Source organism: Macaca nemestrina, chromosome 13, assembly GCF_043159975.1.
Source record: "Macaca nemestrina isolate mMacNem1 chromosome 13, mMacNem.hap1, whole genome shotgun sequence".
In the NCBI taxonomy this organism is placed as follows: domain Eukaryota; kingdom Metazoa; phylum Chordata; class Mammalia; order Primates; family Cercopithecidae; genus Macaca; species Macaca nemestrina.
The window spans coordinates 7,136,891-7,164,217 of record NC_092137.1 but is presented as its reverse complement, the minus strand read 5'-3'; the positions used below and the strand labels follow the sequence as shown (position 1 = coordinate 7,164,217).

Sequence of the window (27,327 nt, the reverse complement as noted above, 5' to 3'; positions counted from 1 at the left end):
CCTCTAGCTGATTTAGTCATCATCTCTGACCACCTCCCCATCGCATCACCTCTAGCTGATTTAGTCATCATCTCTGACCACCTCCCCATCACATCACCTCTAGCTGATTTAGTCATCTTCTCTGACCACCTCCCCATCACATCACCTCTGGCTGATTTAGTCATCATCTCTGACCACCTCCCCATCGCATCACCTCTAGCTGATTTATTAGGTTCTGTGTGCTTGCTGGTTTATCATCTCTGTCCCTAAACAGAACGTAGGCTCCGTAGAAGGACGTATCTGTCTCACGCACCACTGTATCTCCAGCTCCTAGAGCAGTACCCAGTGCATAGTAGGTGATAAATATGTGTTGAAAGCACACGTTAATATTAAGCAACACGAGGGTCCTTTATCAACTCCAAAGGCTGCACAGGCATTACCACCTAGGGCCAGGGTCCCCAACCCGTGGGCCATGGACTGGCAGTGGTCTGTGGCCTGTTAGGAACCAGGGTGCACAGCAGGAGTGAGCAGTGGGGGGTGGGCGGAGCAAATGAGCAAAGCTTCATCTGTATTTACAGCTGCTCCCCATCGCTCACGTTACCGCCTGAGCCCCACCTCCTGTCAGATCAGCGGCAGCATTAGCTTCTCATAGGAGCACAAACCCTGTTGTGAACTGCTGATGCTAGGGATCTAGGTTGCACGTTTCTTATATGAGAATCTAATGCCTGATGATCTGTCCCTGTCTCCCATCACCCCCAGATGGGACCATCTAGTTACAGGAAAGCAAGCTCAGGGCTCCCACTGATTCCACATGATGGTGAGTTGTAGAATTGTTTCATCATATATTACAATGTAATCATGACATACATAAAGTGCACAATAAATGCAACGTGGTGAATCATCCCAAATCCGTCCCCCTGCCCAGTCTGTGGAAAAACTGCCTTCCACAAAGTGAGTCCCTGGTGCCAAAAAGGTTGGGGACCACTGACCTAGGAATTTTTCCACTCCTTCCTTGCTATCCATTCCTGTTACTCCCTTGCTTATCTCAGGGCCTCAAGAGAAAGCTCTTTGTTAAGTGCGAGGCAAGGATTACCTAAACATGGTCAGTAGATCATGACCAAGGCCATGAGTCCCATGCAAGCGATCTGAAGTCTGATGCTGAAGGCCCATCAGACAACGAATGTGATGCACGTTGACACTAACTTTGGGCCAGGGCTTCCATCAGGATAACCCTATACCAGCAAAAACCCAGCAGGAAGCACATCTACTAGCTCTTTCTATCCAGGAGACCTTTGTCCTATAGGCAAGTCTGGAAACACTAAAGATACACACACACACACACACACACACACACACACAGTCTCTCTCTGTCTGAGATCAAAGTTCTAGGTGAATCACCTCCTACCTGTGTCCGATGCCAGATCACAGATGCCCGGGAGTGGCCCAGCTTGTTCCGGCAGGGTCCCTTATCATAGTGTATCAGAAGGAAATCATCCTGTGAGGGGCAGAGACAGAGACAGCGTGAACGAGCGGTCCCTGCTCAGTTCGGTGTGTATCACGGCCATCGATGTACTTCTTCTCCTATGCTCACGATAAGTGGAGACATGAGGGAGGTGACGCAGGGAAGGGCGCGCACCCGGGAACACCTGGCCACAGCCACTGCAGGCCCAGGCTGCTCCTCCCCAGGGCCTCCCTTCATCACCCAGTAGCCCTGGACAGCACAGCTTCGGGCTCTAGAGGGAGCTTTGGAGCACACTTCAGGCCCAGCCCAAAGAAGGGCCTCCCCGCACAGTGGCTGGCTTCTGAGCTTGTGGGAAAGAAGGATCTCGTGGGAACACAGGGCTACTGAACACGCAGGTCACGGTTGCTCCAAAGAGCTCCTGCTGGCCCCGGCTGTGTGTAATTCCACGAGAGTCCCTCTGCCCTGGCAGCTTCCTGCTGCAGTGACAGGGCTATTCCCGGGATTGGATGATTTTCTTTGTTGCTGGCCCATCCCCCTCCGTCCGGTCAGGCTTCTCACCTAGAAAGTGCTTCCTCTCCACTTAGGCCACTCGATTTTCCTCATGATTCAAGATCCAGCCCGGGAAGCACTTTCTATCTGCATCTTCTCACACCATCCTGAGTGGGCAGTGGCCCTCTGCACTCCGGGCACGCCCGTGGACGCCTCCCTCCAGGCGTCCTCCACCTCACCTCCATCTCCTGGAGCTGGGACCCTCACACAAGTTGCTCTCTCCGTGTTCCCCAGCTCAGCGCTTGGCACCCAGATCTCAACGACTACCCACGGGCATGAGGGGAACGGCATGTCTATACCCAGCCCTCTGCGCCTCCAGGACCGGGAGGTGCCGTTTTCCATCCTGATCAGTGAAGGAGATGGTGAGGCACATGGCACCAGGGAGGCACAAGCCTGCTGATTCATTTACCGAGGCTGTAAACGACAGCTGCTTTTTCAGAAAAGAGCAAATAAACACAGGGCCCAGTGTGCCTCAGGGAACAGGAAGTCACTCTTCCAAAAAACAGGAGGAGCAGGACAGGGGTCACGGCCTTCTGCTCCTTTCAATCAACTCTGGTAAGATAGTTTGGGGGATGCATCCGACCTTCCTCTCCTTGTGGGGAGGACACCGGCTTTGAGTTTGCTGATTTTGGCGGTCAAGCCTCCTGGTGTCTGAACGTACAGTGAATGGAGGGCCATCAAATCCTGGCTGTTACAGGTGCAGTAGCAGGAGGCTTTGGCTGGGGCCTGGGGTCCCAGCTACCACTGTCCGCCTCGCTTCTGTACCTAGACACCTCATCTGTGAGGGGAAGGGCAGGAACAGGCAAACACAAAGTCACTCTGGCCACACCTTTCTCTTCTACGAGGCTATTTCTGTCCACCTCCATCACTGTGAGCTTTCTCCTCCTTGAACTCTTAACCGAAATTTCCTTTGTGCTGATGTTAATTCACACACCACTGAGATGAGCTCATTCTCCATTTGTACGCCTCCATTTTCCAGACTGCCTCGCGCAATGTCTGGCACTGTGGGCTCTTTAAACGGTTTTGAATTTAAACGTTTCTGAAACGCAACTTAAACGTTTCTGAAACTCAAACCAAATCCTGTGTACTACCCAGTTGAGAAGTGGTTACTGACCTCTGCCAGCAGACACGGACAAGCCTGGCTGCACATCCGAGTCACCTGGGCAGCTTTTGGAAGCTGAAGATGCTGACTCCGAGGTCTGAGGCAGGGCCCAGTCCTCAAGCTCCCTAAGTGATTCTGATCCATCCTATCCTTGGGAAGCACAGGCCTGTGCGGGGGCCAGGCCCCTGATCTTGGTACACAGGGGCCGTCGTCTGGGCCTCACCTTATCTTTCCAGCATCTCTGGCCAGGCCACGTATGAGTTCACATCCTCCTTCATGGTGCCCAGGTCTTTGGTGGTAACCTGGCTCAGCACATTCTTTCCTCCCTGGTGAACAGACTCACTCAGCCTTCAAGTCCTCAGCTACCCCATGGCCCCGAGACCCAGTAACCTCCTGACTCCTCCTTGGGGCTGACAGGGACTTTATACCCTTAGCCATGCAGCCTCCTTCATAGCCTTGTGTTCTGATCATGCCTTACGGGGCTCCTCTGGGCGATGACGAGCTCCTCAAGGTCAAGAACTTCACCCCCCACCCCCATCCCCGCCCTCATCTCACCAGACCCACATGGGGTCTAACGGAGCAGAGTTGCTGACACACAGTCAGATTTCATGAACAAAATGAATGCTTATTTAAAAAGCACTTTTCTTATCCCCTGATAAAAGCACTCAAATATGGTTTTACAATATAGAAATGATTGACTTGTGATTTTTAATTTCCTGATGAAGCCCTGGGGCTTAGCAATCCCAGGAGCAGCAGGAACGGGGATCTATTTCTGTGGCAGGGAATACTTTCCTCCCATTGTTCAGAGAGAAGTTCCATTCACCTCCAGGGTGAGATGAAACAATGGTGCATGCTCCGGGAGGCTGCAGTCCGGGAGAGGGCTGGTGAAAGCGCAAATGCCCCAGAGCAATGCTAGCCCCTTCAGCGTTAAAATGTCCACTGGAACTCTGCCTTGACACAGCCTGATCTAACGCAAAGACGTGGTTTTTAGAGTCTGAAAGATCAGGGCTGGTTCCCTTCCTTACTAGTTTGAGAAAGATAAACCTCTCTGGCCTTCCTCATTCCAACTCACTGAAATGCTATGCGTGTTAAGGGAAGCAGGTATCCAGAGCAAATTATAGAATGCTGATCTGGAACAATCACCTCAATAAACATCAACTATCTACTGCCAAAAAATACATAAAAGAAAGAAACGGCACATGTCCCTTTCTGCAGTAAATAGCAAACTTTGGGCCAGCACTGATCGCTGAGAAGCAGGGAGGATTCAAGGGGAGATGGGCTCGGCCAGGGGCAGATGAGGAGAGGGAAGCAGGGGAGGAGAGGGAGTAAGGACCTCGATGGGGAGGAGGCGGTCTGAAATATTCCTAACTCCTGGATGTCTGCATGTGCCAGAGAGCACGCTTGGGGGAAACAGGAGAGAAAAGCTCCATGGAAAGCCCTCCTCCCTCCTCTGAGTGCTCTTGGCTGGCTTCAGGCAGTGCATTTCCGTGCTTGTCCTAAATCACTGTTAATGTCTTCGGTAAAGGGCTCCAACAGCAGACTCCCCTTCCTTCACATCCGCTTCCTCTGGCCACAGGGTCATTTTTCTTCATGTACAAAGAAAACATAGGAAACCGTGCACGGCCATGAGGATGATGCCTCTGATGGAGGCAAAGCACAGCCTGGTTCCTCTCCATCCACAAGAGGCGGAACCTGCTTTAGGGTGGAGCTGGACAGGGAGGGCCTTCCTCAGCGACTAGAGCAGAGAAGACACACTCCTGTGCTGGAAGGAGAAAAACAGCAGCTTCCCTCCTCGTCCCTGTCACTTGGTCCAAGCAGCCTGAGGAAACCAAACTTCTGTCAGTCCCTTTCTAACGCAGCTCCTAAATGACCCGCAAGGGGCTCTGTGACAAGGGGCAGGAAAGCTGACATTTCACTTTCTTCCTTCTTTAAGTTACAAAGAATAATAAATTGTGGGCCAGATATTAGATATTATATCATAACTCAATGATCAGTTTTCAAAAAAAAAAAAAACTGGAATATAGTAAAATGCAAAAATAAATAGATAAATAAATAAGACCTTGAAGGCCCTAAAAAATTTGGTAAGGCTTCAGATGTCACTCCACAAATCCCCTTGAGGACTTGAGCTAAAGAAAACTCATCTTGTCACGCGGATTCATTAAGCTTGCCTAGGAAGTAAAAATGAAGCCTCAGGATAGAAGATGGTGATATTTTACCCAGATTTGGTCAGCCACATCAGGTTCTACTATTAATTTAGTAATTCAAAATTCATAAAGAGACAACAGGCCTTTAAAGGAACAATTCCAAAAGCAGCAATCTAATTTTTTAAGGTAGCCTTTATATTACAGACCTGTTATCATACGTAATATTCCATCTCAAAGAGACACTCATTTTCTTCCAGACAAACCTCTCAGCCTGTGCTTCATTCCACTTTGCCCATTGGTCTGAACCACTTCTCCTTCACCTTGGAAGCCAGAGGTAACCCATCTCAGCCATTGGGGGCCACATTGAACGGCTCTGAGATAGCCCCATGGTATGAACGCTTGCCCAGAAACACTGGTAAGAAAGAACAGTCTCTGGACAGAAGGACTGCTAACATGGGAAGCATGGACTTGTTCTGACTGCCACACACTCCCATAACCCACTTTATTTGAATGAGACCTGAATGGCGTAATACTATTATTGGATGGACTGGATACATTCATCCTTGCTGTGCAGAACAGACATAAATATGTCCCTTCGTGACACACGACTTCATTTGCTTGGACTGTCCTAGCTACAATGGTTTCAATAGATAAGTAGGTCTGCTATTTAATTATAGTTTTATTTATTTATTTTTATTTTTTGAGATGGAGTCTTGCTCTGTTGCCCAGGCTGGAGTGCAGTGGTGCCATCTCAGCTCACTGCAACCTGAGCCTCCCAGGTTCAAGCAATTCTTATGCTTCAGTCTCCCATGTAGCTAGGACTACCAGTGCATGCCACCATTGTATTTTTAGTAGAAATAGGGTTTCACTATGTTGCCTAGGCTGGTCTCGAACTCCTGACCTCAGGTGATCTGACCACCTAGGCCTCCCAAAGTGCTGGGAATGCAGGCATGAGCCACCATGCCCTGCCTAATTATAGTTCCTTTAAAAGTATGCACCAATAAACTCTTCTAAACTAAAATCATAGCTTCATCATTTTGGCAAGATGCCCACGCCCTAATATGGGCAAGGAAGGAGAATGAGAAGTGAAATAGCTGCAACCTGTGCATCAGGCCTCAAAGCTCCAGAAAAGCGTGGGCCTGGGAGGTTATGCCTTCCTGTCAGGGACACAGCTCTTGCAGGCATACACAGAGTGGTGTGTCTGAGACACATTCAGGCAGAGCACATGTGGGAGAAGGCTGCCATATGAAGCTAGAACTCCCATTCTGCCAGAGAGCAAAGGGTTTGCATGTTTTCCTGCCCTGTAGATGACATGAGTGTCAATGAAGTCTTAAAACTGGCCCCAAGCCCAATAGCTCCCCAGCCCCTGCTTCTGTCTGTCCTCACTATCCTGAACACCAGGAAGAAACCCTGATCAAGAACCCAGGAGCCAAATCTGGTGTACCCTGATTTTGGATTTCCAGCCCCCAGAACCATGAGAAACAAACGTCTGTCATTTAACCTGCCTCATCTATGATATTATGTCAACAGCAGCCCAAACTGACAACGGCAGTCGCTGCTTAGACAAAATCTATGATCCTAAAACCCCTTTAAATCCCAGGCTGGATCCTGAACCTCCATGAAGTGTTTAGGCCCCAGAACCATATGAGTCACAGAGGCTTCGGTCACCGTGGCGCTCATGAGTTAATGTTTTCCCAAACCCAGGAGAAACACCAAACAGTGTTCCTTCGCTGTTCCACAGGAGTAAGCACCAAGCTCTTTAGGAAATAGCTGGTCTAGTTTTCTCATTCCAAATCTAAACCTCAAAGCTAAATGCGCAAGGTGACATTGAAGGCCGTACTCACGTCCAGAGACTCCAGGCAGTACCAGCAGAAGGCATGCTTGCAGTTCTTGCACATCATCTGGGCGCAGCCCTCGTCTCGCTCGATGTAGACTCTGCACTTGGGGCAGCGCTTGATGGGCGCATCATCCTCTTCTATTTTGAATGCAGCACTGTGGGAGAAACGCCATGAGGACCCAACACAGACAGATCCCACAGGAGACCCAGGAGCATCGGCTATGCTGGAAGCATCAGCTCCACTTCACAGACTGAGTTCTCTTGGTATTAGATGAAAACAAAAAACAAAAAACAAAAAACAAAGAACCGGAAACTCCAGAAAAAAAAGTTAACCAAAACACTGTGAATCAGCCAATTTGAGTTAGGAAAAATTAAAAAAAAAAAAAAAAAAAAAAAAAACCAGCAACATCAGCACGTATCTAAATTTAGAGATATTATGTATATAGACAAAAGAAAATACAGCAAAAGGCTTATTATAACGGAGGTATCTGAATAATCATGTTAAGGTCAAACAGTGTCTGCTTAGTCACAGAGCTGTCTACTTTCCAAAGGGTTGATATAAATTGTATGTACTTTGCTGTTAAAAGAAAAATAAATAAATGTTGCAAATGCACACACATAAACACACACCGTTCATTTGGATAGATCCACCTGGCTCTTCTTACAAAATTGTTTTCCTCAGAAGTTGGCTAGGTCTGCAGGGTTAGCACAAAGGGCTTTAAGCTGAGGTCAGGGTTGGCTCTGCTACAAACTAGCTGTGAAGCAACTCTCCAAGCCCTAGTTTTCTCATCAGTGTGACCGTGAGAAAAGATTCCGTGTGACAAGAGCACAGTGCAGGGCTGCAGCTTTTATGAAGTGCTTGATAAGGGGCAGCAGTAGTTCAATGTTGCTAAGAAAGATAACACAGACATTAGGTATGACTCACCTCATGCGGTTAAGTTTTAAAAGATAGGTAAGAACATTCATAAAAGCATCTGAAGGAATAAATGATAAACTGTTAAGAGAAGTGATCACTGATTATGGGGGTGCATTTGCTATATTGTTGAACTCGCTAAGTTAAACCAACATCAGCAGGAGAAAATGCATCCCTCCTTTGCAGTGAGCAGCTTTTTCAGAATTTAACACATTTGTGAGTATATATTTACTGAAGTTGAGCAAATTCTGGCATTCTGAGTGCATTCTGGCTGAAGGATCTCTCACAAGCTTCCTAGTCAATATGAGCATTAAATGTAGTTTCACCTTAGTATGAGCTGTCTGATGATTGGCAGTGAATAATCCTCCACTTGGGGTGCACATTCCAACTGAACGTGACTGTTTGGTCCATTAGTAGAAGGCAACAGAGTAAAAAATAATGAGAGAAGCAGTATGTCCTCCTAATTAGGAGCACAGAGTCTTGAGACAGACAGATCCTAGCTGTGCTATTTATATCTTATGTGTCTCAGTTTCCTCGTCTGCAAAACAGAATAAGGCTAATAGCATCCATCTCTACAGGCTGTCGTGAGAATTACAGAGGTTGCACATGTTAAGCGCAGAAGCCAGCACATAAGTACCAGGCACTCAATAAACAGTAGCTATTATTAAGAACTGTTACTGAAAGATAACACAACGGTCACAAGCTCAAATGCTTCCAATTTAAAAGCAAACTGCAGACCAACCTGGCCACGCAGAATGTGATAAAGAATGAACTAAGGTTGCTGCAAGGAGCAAATGAAACAGCATATGTGCAAATGTTTCCAGAGGGATCCAGCACACAGCCAGCTCTGAGCAAACCGTAGCCCTGGCCTCCTTCTGAGAATGACTTTGATTTTGCAAAAAGCTGGAAGTCATGAGACACCGAATCTGGTGATCGAGGTTGGTTTTCAGGTTGGATAACATTGTTTTGGTTTGAAAGCCAGGCGTCGCCTTAAAGCTAAGGCACCAGTTTTCTCATGTGACTCACAAGATGATTTTGAACGAAACGGCAGGAACACCATGTACAGTGTCTCCTGGGGAGACATTTCAAGATGAAAACAGTTAAAATATGCAAGTTCTGGTATACTGTGCTATGCATAAAATTTTGCACGATATAGACAATGGTTTTCAAATATTTCCTAGTATCTGAGTTGGATTTAAAATTATTACTAATAACATTTACTGTAAACTCATTATAAATGCAGACAAGAGTTTTGACAGTTTAATCACAATCCACATGTGGCCCAGCATCTTGAAGGGGTGGGCAGGTGATGCTAAATGAGTGAAGTGGTCAAGGGGCTGGATAAAAACATGGGTGAGGAGAAGATTTAACAAAAAAAAAAAAAAAAAAAAAACACCCTCCAATACAAAAACTAGCTGAGTGTCTTCTCACTTATAAATGGCAGCTGATAGGCAGCCTCAGTTCCAGGGGGACAAGAAGGAGCGTGAGGACTATGGGGCTTTGGCCCAGGAGGTGCCCCAGGCAAGGGCCGCTGCTCTGCTGCGCTGGCTGTCAGCAGGGGGAGGCAGGCTTGGAGAGGCTCAGGATTCAGATTTCCCAGAGAAGCCAGAAATTCCAGTTTTTATGTGACATCTTCTGATTTTTAAATTTCCACAAAATGAGATTTCTGAATTTTGATTTAGATCGCCTTTGGAGAATAATTTAAATGAGACTAGAATGTCACAGATAAAGAAAACTAAATCATCAGGCTCCAAACACTCACCAGCCTCCATCTAACGTTTTGAAGCCTCTAAGACGCCAAGTACAAGTGAAGTATAAGTACAAGTGGTTTGTGCTTGCAGCTGCCTGCCTGATGTAGGCTGCTCAGAAAGGCACAGGCCCTGTGCGTCAGGAGCTCAACCTGATGGCAGAATCGGCCCTGTCAATGGAAGAACTCCAATCCAATTATGTCCAGGGTTGTAACAATGCAGACAATCTCAGGGGGAACACAGAGGGTGGAGGCCCCAACCCTGTCCTGGGAACTGGGAAGCTTGATAAAGGGATGTGATCTCCACCTGCAGTGTGGCAGGAGCCCCCAGGGAAAGGAGGAGGGCGGAGCAGGGCGCTCCAGACACAGGAAGAGAGGTTTGCCCGGAAGGAGACCAGGGGTGTGTGGCAGGGCCCCTGAGAGGGTCTGGGGCTAGAACAGGGCACAGGGGTCACGTGGAAAGGAACGGGAGTTGCGGACAGTGGAATGGGAAGAGGGGCACACAGGGAGCAGCTGGTGAGCACACCCTGGGGAGGGTGGTGGGCAGAGTGGCAGCTCCTCTGTGAGGATCCTGGACTCAACAGGAACAGGGTCAAGTGTCTAGTGGAACCATGTGACCTTGCAGATTTTGTAGGACAAAAAGACCTGGATATGATCAACTTCCTATGCATCAACCTACGAAATGTCAAGGTACAGAGCACAGTGCGGCAGCATCCTCCTGGGCAAACAGCCCGACTATGGCTGCAGGGGAGGCTGCCACCAGCGAATGTCTTCCCATCCCCTTCCGGACAGTATGTATGACTGGTGCACCCTACTCTTGCTCTGGTTCCTGTACCCCCATTTCAGATCACCTTCAACACAGTGAAGTCTTGGAGAAACTTCAGGTACTGCAGGACTTGCAACCCTTAGAAGTCACAAACCATGCATGCATTTGTCATTCTAGCCGAGCCGTGTTAAGTGTGGTTCTCACACACCTTTCCATTTCCAGGGTCTCACACAGTGCCTGGTACACAGTTCTCAGAAATAAATAGACATACAAATAATGACAGGCTTGAGTGAGGCTCAAGAGGTACAGTGTGTGTTAGGGTTGACTGAGCCACAGCCACTTACACTGTAACAGCACTTTTAGGAAGAAACATGCCTGCCTGCTTCTCCTGGCCCACAGCCCACGCCTTTGTGGCAGAGTGTGTACAAAGGGTACCTGGTCTCCCCGGGAAGGAAGGTGATCGGCATGGTCTCCGGGCAGCCCTGGCCAGGGTGCCAGCTGGCTTTGCAGGTGGAACAGAATTCCATATGGCAGGCTTTGCACTGCACTGGCTGGGGGGTCTGCAGCCCCACGTCCTGGAGCTGACACACAGCCTGGCAGGTGGACGCTGGGCACCAAGTCCGACAGGGATCAAACAGCACCTCTGGTATAGGGAGACAAAATGGGCAAATCAAACTTAAGCCAGAGGGTCATGTGGGCTTCAGAGGAAGGAGCCCCTCAGTGCACGGACAGAGAGAAACACATCCAGGTAATACAGCCAGCACCACCAGCCCCAACCGAAGCACTGCCCAAGTCACCCTTCCACCTCCACCTCCCAACCTCTCCCTTCATGCAACAGACCTCCAGACACCCCAGGCATCCCTCAGGAATGCTGCTCCTGTCCCTGGAATGCCCTTGGAGCCCTGGGTCAGCCCTGCTTGCCTCCGGGACTCAGCTCACAGCTCAAAGGCCTCCACATTCTGGAAAGCTTGTCCCACCTGCCTGTCAGGTTTCTCTGAGCAACGCACATCGTGCTAGCTCATCTGCCTCCCGTAGGGGACAGCTTTCTGAAGCCGGGCCCCTGATGGCCCGTGTTGGGCACACACCCAGCACCAGGAAAACGCTGTTAGAAGACGGAAAGGAAGAGGGAAGAAGATGGCTGGATTATTCTTCTAACCAAATAGTTCACCTGCCTAAGATGGCCTCCCCTTCTCAAATCCAAGCCATGAGTTAACTACGGAGTGAAACCAACCCTTCAAGGGCCAGATTTTCTCTCCGAATCACAGCGCACATTTCTAAGAGCCCAATCTTATGGAATTGGCCAAGAAGCTTATTTCTAAAAACAGGACACCTTGACACATCTATTTCTTCACATCCTTGTCCAAAAATTACATTTCTTTAAATTACTGGCTGCCCTTTGTAAGGAGACTGGTTGTTCATTTAATCTTCCCTCTTGTCCGGCATGACGCCGAATTCTCGATGAGGGGCCACCCCAGGGAGAAGGCAGGCTCCGCCAGAAAGCTCTCCGAGGCCAGTGCAATGTGGGCTATTTCCAAAGGCGTTCTGGTGGGCCACTGGTTTCTAAGTTTTCAGCGGGGCTCTTCTTGGGAAGTCGTCGTCTGTCGGGACAACTGAGTTTCAGAGACGACTTGAAAGGCGATGACAAGTCCTTGCAAATGTCCGGGCCCTGTGACTGGCAGCCGGGCAGCTCCTGCTCACCTGCATCACACATGGGATTCCTCTCACTGGAATCCACAACAGGCTGGCGCCACGCGTGGACCAGGACTTCACCTACACGCATTGCCACGGGACCAGCAGCAAATGAATGACAAATCACCAGCTGGGTGTCCTGACGGTGCACACGCATATGTACGTGTAAGGCTCTGTGTGTTTACATGTTCCCCCAGTACACGGGGAAGCCAGATGCAGCGCTCTAGAAACCATCTTGTGTAGGGTCTAGCTTTAAACTAATCTAGTCATCTAATCCAGGGGCTGGCAAACTTCCTCTGTAGAGGGTCGGATAGTCATCATAGAAGTCGAGGACCAAGTTGTTTCTGGGTTTCTGTAGTAACTACTGGGTTTTTGCTGTTGCAGCACAAAAGCAGACACAGTGACCTGGAAATGAATGTTCTAGCAAAACTTGACAGCAGCAGGCCACTGGCCGGACTGGATCTGGCCCACTGGCCATGGCAGGCTGACCCTTGATCTCATCTGGCTGCCCCCTGCCTTTTTTTTAAAGCGTGAATTAATCAACAGCACAAAAACCGTCCGAATGTTAGGGGTGGTAGAAAATTAAGAAGAACTTGATAATAATGAGGAACACTGGAGGTCAGGAACAGGTGCTCTACTCTAATTATCTTCATTAGAATAATCTAAAATCCCCAGGGTGCTCCTCACATTGAGTGAATGGACACATTTAGCTCTTCTCTTGTGGATAGTTTCTGCATTTGCTTTCCTAAGAATGTTCCTAGCTGTCAGTTCTGACAAGTGGCTTTTTGAGAAAATGTAGTTGTTGTCTGTGGGTCACCTGTGTGGGGGCAGATGCCTGGCGCTCCCCTGAGCTAAGGGTCCACAGCAAAGCAAGGAGGGGCTGCACGTGCCGGCCTGGGGCACCGAGCGCCACACTGAGCAGTGAGGAGGAAACGCCAAAGGCTAAAGGCAGCTGGCCTGGGTCACGCTCCCATCCCGTACCTGCGATGCCTCCAACACCTCGCTGCCTGCCGTCTGTGCATGCTGTGGGGTGAGCCCAGCGTTGTCCCTGATGAGATAGGAGGCCCGTGTCTGCCCAGCCCTGCAGGATGCAGCAAGTGCTCTGTGCACTGAACAATACACTGCGCGCGAAGAGAAATCCTCGCTCACTCTTTGCTCTCCTCCCATATAGCTCTGGGGCTAGACCCAGAAGGGCAGTGCTGCCTGCTAGGGACCCTTCCGTCCCACTGTTGTCCCCACCCCTCCTGTGCGGTGAGGAGCTTCTGACATCAGCAAGGAGCAGATGTCCCAAAGCTGGGTCTCGGTCTCTTCATGCATGTGATGGTCATGCACCGCCTCCTGCCCAGCCTACTGGCTCAAGAGTGGGAGATGCTATTATGCGCCCCCATCACGAAAGGCCCCCCAGGACAGCACGCAGGGGAGACCTGGCTAAGGTTTCCATGGGAACGATTTAAATCTTATTAGTTTTGTCCTCACAGAGCTGTGACTTGGCACTGCCTGTCCTCATACGGACAGATTCCTCATCGAAAAGGTCAGGGACAAATGGCTGCTCAGACTGCTGACTGCAAACGTGCTTCCTGTGCTGCCACGGCACGTCACATCCTGTGAACACGGCCCCAGGCTCAGGTGTAGATGTCTATTAACATTCTGCATTATCCTCCCCATTATCCTCCCCAACACGTACTACATACGTGTGTAGTGTATGAGACATATTTTCAAACAGAGCAAATAATATATTTTTGGCACACTAGAGGAAACTAATGTTAATTCTTATCTCCCAGAGGTGTATTTATCGCAGATTAATGAAGCGGGTCTCTAAGAACTCCCTGCTTAAAAATGCCTAAGACTTTTTAAAAAGGTGACTTTAACAGTTTCCTTTCAGAAGCACATGACAGATGACAGTGCACCCAGCATCCCCTCTCATCCCTGCACTTACTACCCTGCCCAGCCGGGCTGCTGCCTGGCGTGGGGCTGGAATGCTGGGTTTGATCCTACTGTGAGATGGTAACATTTTCAGGTGTTGGCTCTAGTCGGGCCTGATTACAGGTGGATAACCCGTTGTATTATTTAATCTCTCTGAGCTTTACTTTGTTTTAAAAAAACAAAACAAAACAATACATGGTGAGATTTGACGTCAGCATTCACTTGGCCAGGCACTGGGCTGGCAGTGGGACGTAGGCATGAGGACCCACAGTCCTGTCTCTGGGACGGCTGAGCCTCCAGACAGAGGAAGGTGTGCAGGAACGCCCTTAGCACAGCACCGCTGGGTCTCAGAGGGGCACGGGCGTCGAGTGTAGCATGGAGAGAGGGGTCCACACCCCCTCACTCAAAAATCTGTCCCTCCCCAGACTCTGGAGTGAGCCAGTTGTGAGGAGGTGCTCAGAATGAAAACCCAGCTTCCTGGCCCCCTTCCCTGGCTTCCTGCTTGCTCCAGAAGGGGAGACATGGACACTAAATCCAATGTCTCCTCTGTTACATCAGAGGAGACACTCTAAGACTAAATGCAGACAGTGTGCGCAATATGACCTAACCATAGAACTTTCTGGTAACTAAATGTTTTCAGAAAATCATTGAACTGTCTCAGTTTTCTTCCAGAGCATCCTCTACTTGACTAGATTTTAGAGGCACACAGAAATCAAAATTTGCTTTCTGATCTTGTCTCCAAACTCTTTCAAGGTACTGGCTATAATCCATAGCTATATTTTAGCTCTGACATTCTAACATTTTATCTAGACAGGTCTTTTATTGTATTAAGTCTGAATACTTAAAAAAAATACTTTTAACATAATGTTAGTACAATGTTTTAAAGTGAGAGGTTTGAGAGATTTTTTTTTTTAACGGAAGCCAAGTTGGCTTCATGTTTATGCAAAAGGAAAAAAGATTTTTTGACTAAGCCAAAGTACTAAAGAAATAACAGTTAAAATTATTAGGTTGGAAAATGTACCCAGCTGCATTTTAAAATTAAATTCGATGTCATAGAAAGTTCATATTCTTGTAACGCAAACAACAGCCAGTTTCTGTCAAGATTCTCTCTGGAAAATATTCTCAGAAGAGCCTGAAAGTCTCAGAAATCCAAATTAATCCGTTTTATTGCTCTACATACTGACTTTTGTACCAAATGACATTATATTAAAGCTATAAACTGCCCCAAAGCAAATGATATACGACACTTAAATAAACACACTCTTGAAAACAAATGGCAATGCCATGAAAAATCCTGTTTGAGTCTTTTTTAAGTAGGCTACATATTTTTTTTCTTTCTTATTTTTTTTAAAGACAGGGTCTCGATACCTTGCCCAAGCTGGACTTGAACTCCTGAGTAGCTGAGACTGCAGGTACATGCCACTGGGCCCAGCTATCTCTAGCATTTCTTTTACACAGCAAAAATATACAAACAGCAGGTCTCTGCATGCAGCTAAACTGGGAGTCTCTGGATATTGTCCTCTGGTCTCGTCTCCTCTGCCGTCCACTCCCCATCTGGCCATGCTTTCACGTAAGCCCATCCTCCAGGGCTGTGTCTCAGTAGTGAGACCCTGTTCAGGTCAAGAACCCGAGAATCCGTGCAGGGAGAGGGAGAGCAGATGCCAGCAATCCAAACTCAGAATCTGTCTGCAGGGTCCTCACGATGATGTTCTGCATAAGGAGCGTCGCCTGCACACATCTGTCACTCGGCTCTTTAGCAGATGAGCCCGGGGCCCAGAAGAGATATGAAAACAAAGCCAAATAGAGTCCACAGACCCTTTACGGTTTCATTGCATGAGCCCGGAGTACTTCAGAGAGCAGAGCTAAAGACCTCTCCTGGACGTTCCACATGGCTTAATGCTTTGCAATATGATCCTGAGAATCATACTCTGCTCTGTGCGCACCTGCCACACTGCTCTCCCAGAGGACCCCTGGGTCTGCATCAGGCCTGCTTCAGCCAGGAGGGCTATGCAGGGCCCAGTGGAGAGCGCATGACGAAGGGTCATGGGATGTGGTCCCAAAGCACCCACTATATTTAGAAATCAGGGCAAAGCAGTTAGCCTCTCTGGGGATTCGTTTATTAGATAATGACAAATTAGCTTTGCAGAGTTGTTGTGTCACTTACTGGGATAAGGGACTTGATTATTCATTTAGCACCTACTATCTAGGCCTGTGTCCAGTGGTGAGTAAGTGCAGACAGGACAGCTACCATTGGACTGTTGTTAGGACGGGGGTTACTGTAATTTCTGCTATGCCTACCCTCATGACTTCCCTCTGTGACTTTGCATTTTTTAAATTCTGGGCCAGCCCAAGAGTTTAGCCCTCAAACTCTTAGGCTTAAGCTGGCTGAAATCTAATACCTCATGAGAGCCATCATCTTTAAACCTCCCCCAGGAGCCTATAAATCCCTATAAACAAATTGTGTTCCATAAATTCTTCCTGCTACCAAACAGATCACTAGACAAGGTCTTCAAACTGTGAGCTGTTCAGAGAATCCAGAATGTCAGTTTAATTTCAGAAGTTTAGTTTACATCAACTTTTTAACTCCTATCAAATGCTGTATAACCATATCTACCAAAAGAACTCCCCACAAAATTATCCACATTCATACATTACAGGAACCATAACTGGCAGACATATCAGGCACCTACCTCTTTCAAATTGTAGCTTTTTATATCTTTGCATAATTTCAGCTGCAACCATGCACTCAATCTAAGGGAAAAAAAATGCAAACAAGAAAGATAACAAGCTGAGGGCTACAATATAATGCAATGTACACCCAAACAAAACCCACGTTATTCTGACAAGTTCAGCTGTGCACACTAGAGCACATCAAACAGCCCAGTCTGTTCAATTGCACATGCCTCGTTCTCCTGTAGGTGGCCCTGTTTAGGGCAGGCAGCATCTGGGCAGCTAATTGCGGTTTCTAATCCTTCTTTGATCAAGAGCTCAACATACTGTTTCAGGCACTGAAAGAAAAACAGAGAAGGGTCTATAAACATCTTTACCTCCTTAATGCTGAAGAAATCATGATGCATTAAAAAAAGGACCAAGAACACTGTTGCATTATAGTTTAATATTTTCACTGTCTAGCCCATAGCAACCAACAAATTCGAGGTTTCGAGGTTTTATTCATTCAATAACTATTTATGGGGTACCCATTCTGTGCCAGGGACTGTATGCTCAATCACAAAGCTAAGGCTATGGGTTAGATCCCTGCACAAAACCTCAGCAAACACAAGAGCCAAGAATTCTAAAAGCAAGAAGAAAGGCTGCAAGGGAGGCTGGGAGGTAATATTTCTCAAATGCCTATGAGGTGCAGCCCCTGCATTAAATATTTTATCTCCCACTGTTTCACTGAAGCCTTAGAGCATTTTTACAAGAAAGGTATGACTGTTCCATTTTTCATATGTGAAAACTGAGTCAGCAAAGAAGGAAGTTGCCAACTTCCACAGATAGTACCCAGAGCCTCGATGTGAACCCAGGTTTGCTCAGACAACATGCTCACGTTCTCCCTGCTGAGAACCCAACTGTATTTGGCATTCCTCACTCAGGGTGCCTCACTTACCTGGCAATTACTCACTATCTACCTTACCTACTTGGAGGCCCTGCTTAAAGCCTGAAGTAAGTCAAACAAGAGGAAGTGAAGGAAACGAAGTAGAGTTAACATAAAAGATTCTGTGGTCTTCACTCCTGCTTTACAAAGTCTACTAGTCTTAGAAATCTAGTGTTCCCTGAAAAGCATATTATAAACAGCAATGAGAAGAAACAATATGGCCTTTGCCAGCTAGGCTCACTACCAAGAGAAACTAAATGTAGAGCTTATATAAGAACTCAAAGAGCATAGAAAATGATGTAAAATCCCACAATGGCATCCCCAAATCAACTTCAATCACAGTCCCAGTATAATTAAAGTTCATATTAGCAATAATATATAATATTACAATACCATTATTAAAATATAATAGCAATTAATCGAGAAAAATCCATACGCTATGTTTGCTGATACCTCCCCGCAAAAATGTATAATCCATTTTATTACAAGAACGCATGATCATTACTAATGAATGGGTCTAAACGGAAATCCAACTGCAATTCCTTCTACCTCCATGTTTAGAACAAGTCTGTTAATCTCTCTCTACCATCCTTATTTTCCTGCTCTGCAATTTAGGGTGGTTTAACCTACCTCACAGTGGAGTTGTAAGAATCTCAGGCAAGGGAAAAAGGTTAGAAGAATAACAGAAAGGAGTATATGCTTGATATATAAAGAATAATTTGATCTAAACTGGTAATACTCCCCATCCTAGCAAAATAGAATATTTCATTCACTGAAGACTCCAGATTGCAATTTCTTTAAAAAATAAAAATCAAGGTCATCCTCAGAAAGAGCCACTTCCCAAAGCTTTTCTCAAGAGCTACAACTTCAAGTGCAAATTACAACGTTGGTGGCTCCACACTGAACCCTGTGTTCCAGCCTGTGTTCTTTTGATCTGCCTGGGCTCTGATGATTGCAGTGGCTCTGAACTGAGGTTTACACAGATAATCCACATTTTGCCAACCTAAGGTTTAGGAAGACAGTTCCCAGAGTAGTGAGTATGGGCGAGCCCAGGCTTGGAGTTCTACGTGAGACTCCAGATGGCAGAATTTTCAGAGATGAATTCATTAAAACCAATGCAAAGGCTTTTCTCAGAACAAGGGAGAGGCAGAGGATGAGCAAGAGAGGAGTCACACCCAGCCTCCAGCAGGGCTGCAGCCTGGTCCTGGGTAGTATCCGCCGACATGTTAAGTGCCAGTGGCGCTGTGGACTACTAGAGTGGTGAACCATTGTAACAATGAGCTGGACAGTTGGCAGATCAGTGGAACTTTCTGTTTATGACTGGGTGCCACATGACAAGGGAGAAAGACTGTAGGCTTCAGAGCCAGACAGGCTCAATCAATCCTTATCCCTCAAGTCAGAGTTTGGGCAACAGCTCCCTTGACAATAAAATCAGAATGCCCATCTCCCTGCACTTTTGTGACAGTAATCTATGAAAGCACCTGGCATAATTCCTGGTAGACAGCACCAGCTACGTAAATAGTGGCTGTTGTTTCTTTTTTGTCTACTTACGTGATATGTCTCTTACAGTTATAGGCATTTAAAAATCCCAAAACCTTGGCAACAAGATCATTATTTTACTTTCTATTATGAAGTTTGTCTAAATTGGGTCTCTGGAGGATACTGGAATGCCTTAAACCAATATACGATGCTGGAGACTCTCAGAATATTGTGCAGATCAGCATATAATGATAGAACGTGACTCTTCTAAGAAGCAAAATACAACAATTAAAACCGGCATGAAGCGTACACCCATATGCAACAAGTAGTGAGTCATGTCTGGGCTTCAAAGCTACCCAAGAGTGAACATTATGTGTCATCAGGATGCAGCTATCTGTGCAATTTGCAAAAGGATTATGTTCTGGGAATATCAATTTGTTCACTATATAAAGAGAGATGAGGTTCCAAGCGCCTGACCTTGCATCCATCAAAAACAAGCCCAGCTTTCTTCCAGATATAAAGTGGGTCATGACTCACAAGCTATGGTTTTCATTCTAATTGCAAAAAGATGTCTTGACATGAGCACAAAAATAGGTAAACAGAGAAACTTCTGTAAAATACACAGCCTGAAAGCAGACACTGACACATTTTCCTACTATTGCACTCATTATAGTAGTCAAATGCTTTCTAAGTCCTAGATTCTATGTGAATCGCATTACCTATGTTAGCTCATTAAACATGCACAAAAGTCATATGGTGTGTTACCACGCTCACACGACAGATGAGAAAACCAAGGCTCAGAGACATTAACGACAGCTCAAGTAGAAGCACTAGGGCTCAAACCCACGTGTGGCTGGTTCCAAGGCTGGTGAGATTTTATGTCTGTTTTAAATTTTTTGCATACTTATTCCTCAATTGAAAACTTTTAGATGAGCCAGTTTAGAGATCTAACATACAACACGAGGACTAACTTTAATACAATTGTATTGTATCACGGATTGCTGTTAAGTGAGAAGATTTTAGCTGCTCATCACCATAAAAAGCAGCTATGTGAGATGGTGAATATGCTGGGCTGCTTCGCTATATGACCATTGTATTATCTATATGTATCCCATAATACTACATTGTAAACCTCAAATACAAACAATAAAATTTATTTTTTTAAAAAAAGAACTCTTTCAAAAGCAATCATTCAATACGTATTTTCTGTTTACCTCATAAACTTTTTTTATAGACAAGGAATCGTACGTACTTTAAAGGGGCATAGTGTCAGTCAACCCTGAGAACATCTCCTTTATATGCTCATGCTGCTGCAAACACAATGATTCATTTGCAAGGCTGCAAATGCGATCAAGACCCACACAGCCCAGTGTGGAGGAAAGAGGCGTGCAGAGATCATCATCACAATGCACTGTGCTCCGTGCTCTCCTGGGGCCACTTCAAGGGGACAGGGAGGCTCTAACGGGCCAGTACATGGGTAGAGAGGAGGGGTCCCCCCTGGGGGGGATCAGGGAAGGCTTCCCAGAGATGAAAATTTGGCCAGAGGGTCAAAGGCATTGCAGGAAAAAAGGGATCAGCCACACAGAGGGAAGAAAGGGGGGTAAGCCACAGAATGTTCCAGGAATTTCATTTTCCACTTTGGTTTCCAACTCTTTGAAACCTGATGAGAAGACAGCACTGCTGATTTGCTAATATACCTCCGGTGCGTCACAAGTTTCCTGCCAAGGAGAAGCGGCCACGGAGAAATATCTGCCTCGCCTAAAACTACAGCAAGTCTGATTTTTGTCTGCTTTTTCACACGAAGGCCTGTTGGCTACTGATGACCCTACAAGCAGGAGAAAATGCCCAGAAACTGTGCTCAAAGGTGCTTATCTGGGATCCACGATTTATGAACACAAGCATTACATGCAGGCAGGTCCAAACTGAAGCAGCAAGAGTCCCACGAACAGTGGTTGGGAGCAGACCCTGGAATCACAAGGCTGCCTTGAAATTACAGCTCACCCACTGTGCAGACATGTGGGTCTAGCATGGACCTTCGTCTCCCAGTGCCTCCCCTTCCTAATACTGTGGGATAAGCTTGGCGGACAGAAGGACAATCACTCCACAGCTCCAGTGCCCCGGAGACAGTGGTGCTCTGGCATATTGCTCACACGCTCTGCAAGGCTTTCTCTCAGCCTTTCTAGAGCCATCAATAATCCATGGTCTGTTGATGTTTCTCCTCTAGTCGATGGTGAATTCTTTGAAAGCAAGATCTATTAATTATTTATCTTTCTATTCCCATACCTAACAGAGTGCTGGCAAACAGCAAGGGATGAATCAAAGCCATGCAGATACAGGGTGGATGGAAGGACACAGAGATGAGTAGAACACCCACAGAGTAGCCAGACACCTGGCAACACCTGGCTGTAGTTAAGCAGGCTGGAGGCATGACCTCCTGCACACCTTCCCTTCTGAGGACAGCCTCATGGGAATCCCCCTGGCAACTCTCACTGGGTGGCCCTGGGAACCTGGAGTGAACTGCCCAGCAAGCTGCACAGTACGTGTTCTGGCAAGGATCACTTTCCTCAAGGATATGGGAACGTGACTTCGCTCACAAGCTGAAGAGTTCAAATTATAAAGTTTGCTTTTATAAAGTTCTTGGAAAAAAACAAAACAAAACAAAACCCAGACTTTACGCATAAAATGAATGCTCTCATCTACATGAGTTCTCGCTTCTGTGGAGCCTTTAGACCCACCGTCTCCCATGCTCTCGCCACAGCCTTGGGTGGCGCGCAGGAGGCAGGCGCTCATGATCAGCTGCCTCAGGTCGCGATGGGCGTGCTGCTCCCCTGCGCTACCTTTCTCCCAAGGTATCTAAGACTAAGGCCCTTCAGCTGCAGAACAAGAAGATGATCCTGCTTTGCAGGGGGCATCCTTGCTGGAAGTGTGGATTTTGCCCTATATAAAGTAGGGCCCCGGCAAATACTAGTTTTTCTTACCCCTTCAGTGTCCTCCACCTACTTAACCTCATTCTGCCCATGCACAATTTCCATCGTCAAAGAGTCTTCCAGCATGCATGCTGTGTGTGGGCCCCCTGTCACTCATGTGGAGGGTGAGTGCACACCTCATCTCCTGCAGTGTAGATAAGGCCAGGGGTAATGCCTCTGTGGTCCTGTGCGGCCCTCACAGGCCCTCACACGGTGGCTGGTGACTGCAGATGCCCAGTGAAGATGTGGATGGAATGATTTCATGTGAAATGCTCTCTTTCAAGAACTCCAGGTGGGAAGGTAGCAGTAGCAAGGCTGTCACTTATCTGGGATTCTCAAGTCCACTCAGCAGTTAGCACTGAGCACCTGCTTTTGTGGGAAGGCACGCAGGGACCTGGCGTGGAGGCCAGGAGGATGCCCAGAACCCTGGCTCCCTGGCCATCCAGAGGTCTCAGGAGCAAGGCACGGCCGCAGGGCTGGAGGCGGAGGCTGTTTATTCCATCTCCTTATACAGGGAAGAGACTGCCCCTTCGTGTTGAGTTTGTCCAAGAAAAACAGCAGTCAGGAGAAAGAGAAGCAGGCTCCACCAGAAGGGGTGTGCTCAGGAACAGCATCTGGCCCGGGGGGACAGGGAAGCACGGGTGCGGTGGGCCGGGAGGCAGCAGCAGTGCTGAGCGCAGTGCAGGGCTTACTCTTGCGGGCGGTGGAAATCGCACTGTGTCGGGAGGGGGCCTGTGTCATCCACGGCTGCCTGATAAGAACCCACTCGGGGCAGGGAGGCCAGTGCGACAGGTCAGGCCATCGGTTCTCAATCAGGCCACTGTGTCAGCAGGGCTTCGGGGAAGTGTTTGTGAGGGGACAGCTGGAGGCTAAAGGGACAGGGCACAACCTGTAGCTGGACCTGCAGCTACGCTGCGATCTACAAAAGCCACCAGAAGCTGGACGTTCTCGAGGAGGCTTGCACATGTGACCATGCACCCGCTGCCAAAAAGGAGGAAGGTCGCTCTTTGTTCTCACAGTTGCCGGTCTTGAGGTCTGGGTGGCAGCCAAAGAGGCAGTGATAGGATCTGAAGACTGAGACCAGGGAGCCAGAGGCAGGGCGAGACTGGGGTGACAGCCAGGAAGATCTGGCTCTCTAGGGACGCCACTGGGCGTATCCTCCCCCTCGTCAGCCACAAGGGGAAGACACTGACGTGGAGGCTGTGCTGTCCACTATCTCACAGGGACTAGTGAACTGTCCAGCTGCCTTCCCTTCACCTCTGGAGGCAGTGCTGGGCTGGCGGAGAGGGAAGACCTCGGAGAGAACGCATGTTCCCTCCTTAGCAAGGAGCTCGCTCCTGCAGCCTCAGCTTCCGAACAAGTTGCAAGAGAAGCGGTGGTGTGGGCAGCGCGGCCCGTTTGTTCTATCTGTTGAATATGGAAACCCGGATTCACAGAGGAGCAAAAATGCGTATTTCACCCAGCCACGGCTTCCTCACGAAGACCTCCCAGTGGAACAGAACAGAGGCAGTGTGGTAGCAGGGTGTGCACACAAACAGCACCAACAGGAGGCAGGAACAGGCAGAGACTCGACCTCTCTGTCCCTTCAACAAATATTTATGTACTCTGCACCAAGGCTGTGACATTGGGTGAAAGGCATACCATGGCTTGGCAAGTGTACTATGTTGAGGGTGCTTCAAAGCTGAGGCAGGATGATCCCCGGGTCAGACTCCTACTGGAGCTGGAACGAGTGTGTCTGTGAAATCGAGTGTGGGCGCATTGAAGAAGACCTGCGCAGAAGGGGACACATGCACAGAGGGCTGGAGAGGCGAGTGTGAGACAACGTGAGTAGGCGTGCAACTGCTCAGAATGTGTAACAGCAGAGGGTTAAGTTGTAATCGTGTGACACTTTCTTAATTCAGCCTCTGTTGGGAAGATCTGAATTTTCCAGACAACTGAAGATCATTCCAGCCCATCGTGAAACCGGAAGTTTTATTTGTCTGCTCTTTACCGCTTGTCTAAGAAAGGGCTGGGGAGACTGATAGGGATCCTGCCAATATTGGGGCAGGGTTGAGGATGCTACCTGCTGTCGGTCCTAGACAGGCCTCCTGGAAGAAAGCACTCAGGAGGGTTTTGGGGTGAAGAGTCAAATCCACAAAATGGGGAGAGAAAGCAGATCCCAAGGATCCTTCCCAGGTAGGAAGAAGGGGCAGTGTTCTGAGAGGGAGGGAAGGCGCTCTCTGACCTTAACTGGGGCAGGGTGTGCAAAGGTGTCCAGAGTGGCCCTTCATCCCTTGGCTCATTTTCTGAGCAAAGCCAATAACAGGAATCAGCATTTTCTCAAGGACCCTTAATAGACACCAAATGTCTAGTGCAGAGACAGCCTGCTTCATGGCATAGGCCCATGCTTGTCACCAGGACCTGTGTTTTGAGAAGGGACACCCACCTCCTCAATGTCAGAGGGTGGAAGAGGGTAAGGAGTCCCACTTACATTAGTGTCTATTTCAGAGAATATTGTTGGACTGGCAGGCCACGGACAGGGAAGCGAGGATGGGAGGCTTTCAGGATGTAGCCATGGAGAGAGGACAGAGGCTGCCAGCCTGGTCCCAGAGGTCCCAGTGAGGGAAGGAGGCAGTGAAGGGGCTGGGGGACAGGGTACCAGGACCCACCTGTGAAGACCAGCAAGGGTTGGGGTAGCAGGGCCACAACTCTCCTCTGAGGCCAGTACAGGCATTGGAGGCAGGAGTCACAGGGCCCTTACCCTCTCCTGCCCTCTGACACCGAGGAGGCGGGTGTCCCTTCCCAAAACACAGGTCTTGGTGACACGCGTGTCAGTGTCCTGGGAGCATTTTGCAGCACAGGCTGCGATCTTCTGGCTTGCCACTTATCCTGTGTCGTCAGGTTACAAAGTGTCATTTCTTGTTAATCGTGTAGAGAATTGCTCACCCTCCACATTTTAGTTTTTCATACTCTTGATTAGGAAAAACAAACATCAAGTTAGAAAAAGTTATAACTACAGCATCCCTGGGCTCTGAGTGAAGTCCTCTGCCAAGATTAATGTGCAGGATCTCTGACAACTCCAGACCCTCATCAAGCTGTTCTGCTTCATGGAGGTTCTGGGCTAACAGAGATCTGGGTAACAGAGATTGTTGGGATCTGGGCTTTAGACTGGGACAGAACATAGCTGTCATGATTTCAGGGGCAACGCTAGGAAAAAATGCTTTTCATGAAAGGAAAGATGCCACCGAGAAAACCACTTTGTACGTGTGTATAAATCAGGGTCTGTGAAATTCTCTAACAGCACTTCAGTTCATCAATACCACAAGTTTAAAAAAAAAAAAAAAAAAACGGAGTGGCAGATATGCAAGGAGCAGGTGCACCTGAGTCAGGCTTTCCAGCAAGCACCTCACCCCAGGACAGGCCCCTTGTCTCCGAGCTGCAGCGTCCTCCCATGAGATGGAGAATCCTGCCTATTTCACAGGTTTGTATGAGAAGTGAGATGAAGCAATAAGCTACAGTTTTAGAAGGACTCTAAGAATCACGGATAAAAATGAAGACGACTCTGGTTGTAGCCTGTGAGTTGTCAGCAGGGAATCTGAGGGGTACGGTTGCTGGTCTTAAGACAAAGGAGGTTGGGAAGCCGTTCTGTGTTCTGGGAATATGGAACAGACTTGCAGAGGCAGCTCTTTACTTTGCAGGCATCCGGCAACTGGAAGCTGAAGCTCTTTGCAACAGCCCTGGAACTCATCCTTTGCACCCTAAAGTCACTCCACCCTCCAAGTCAGCCTTCTCCCCATCTGAAAAAAAACCAAGACTAAAAGGATGCCCTCCGCTTAGGAGAGGCAACTCTGATGGCTGGATTCATGCATCTCTGAACCTCTCAGACCCCAGAAGAGAGGCCTGGGAAGCCCACCCACAGTCCTTGGAACCCCTAGGAGCCAGCCTGCAGAGCAGACATCATCAGTCAGCCTCCTGGTGCCTAAACGCCATACTGAAAGAGCAAGCCTGGTTTCAACCATTCTACATCTACTAGGCTTTCGTGTAGACTTTCATTTGACTGTTCATTTGAACAGAGGGACCTTGAGCTGAAGGACAGTTTGAAAACGATTTCCCAGCATTCACTCTTACCAGGGCAGGCCAATACCACAGTGTAAGATATTTAGTTTCTTCTTAATCTGATGACCCTGTGATTTCTCAGATACATCTCATAGAAAACACAGAGATAAAACCATAGCAACAGCAGTTGCAATTGTAAAAATAAGACTAGAAAGAGAACCACCTCACTCTCACCTGCCTTAAGCCACTTAGAACTCAAGTATGTAGGCCAGGCGCGGTGGCTCAAGCCTGTAATCCCAGCACTTTGGGAGGCCGAGACGGGTGGATCACGAGGTCAGGAGATCGAGACCATCCTGGCTAACACGGTGAAACCCCGTCTCTACTAAAAAATACAAAAATCTAGCCGGGTGAGGTGGCGGGCGCCTGTAGTCCCAGCTACTCGGGAGGCTGAGGCAGGAGAATGGCGTGAACCCGGGAGGCGGAGCTTGCAGTGAGCTGAGATCCGGCCACTGCACTCCAGCCCGGGCGACAGAGCGAGACTCCGCCTCAAAAAAAAAAAAAAAAAAAAGAACTCAAGTATGTAATGTCTGAGCATCAACATTTTTTCGGAGGGCCACTATGTGCCCACATTTATGAAAAAGCAGAACACAAGAAATCCCCTTCTCTTCAAAAGCTCCTTGAGTGGAAGTTACAGATCAGGGAACACAACCGCCACACAGTATGTGAAATGCTACGGTAAGTTTAAGCCCCAGATGTTTGAAGAGCTGAGAAACATTGAAGCCCTGTAGTTTAGGATGGCTCAGTGTGGAAAACTGAAAACACATATATATACGCATATACACACATATATATTTGTACGTATATATATGTGCATGTGTATATGTATATTTAATATCCTTATTCTGTAAGCTTTATTCTATTTTTAATTTTTTTATTTATTTAAACTTTTTTTGTTAAAAACTAAGACACAAACACATTAGCCTAGACCTACACAGGATCAGAATCACCCATGTCACTGGCTTCCACCTCCGCATCTTCTCCCACTAGAAGGTCTTCAGGGGCAGTAACACCATGGAGCTGTCATCCCATATGATACTAACAACAATGCCTTCTTCTGGATGCCTCCTAAAGGAGCTGTCTC

General features: G+C 47.8%; 1 protein-coding gene across 9 annotated transcripts in view; it reads right to left on the bottom strand.

Annotated features, from left to right (window-relative positions):
• LOC105486544 (ring finger protein 144A) overlaps positions 1 to 27,327 on the bottom strand; it is a 128,503-nt gene that overhangs the window by 13,469 nt on the left and 87,707 nt on the right. For all 9 annotated transcript variants that reach the window (XM_071076177.1, XM_071076180.1, XM_071076176.1 and 6 more), the window contains 5 exons: positions 17,015 to 17,119; positions 16,802 to 16,862; positions 10,935 to 11,142; positions 7,081 to 7,228; positions 1,385 to 1,474 (listed from right to left, as the gene is read on the bottom strand). In XM_071076177.1, coding sequence (XP_070932278.1) covers positions 1,385 to 1,474; positions 7,081 to 7,228; positions 10,935 to 11,142; positions 16,802 to 16,862; positions 17,015 to 17,119 — 612 coding nt within the window. The remainder of the gene's footprint in view (positions 1 to 1,384; positions 1,475 to 7,080; positions 7,229 to 10,934; positions 11,143 to 16,801; positions 16,863 to 17,014; positions 17,120 to 27,327) is intronic.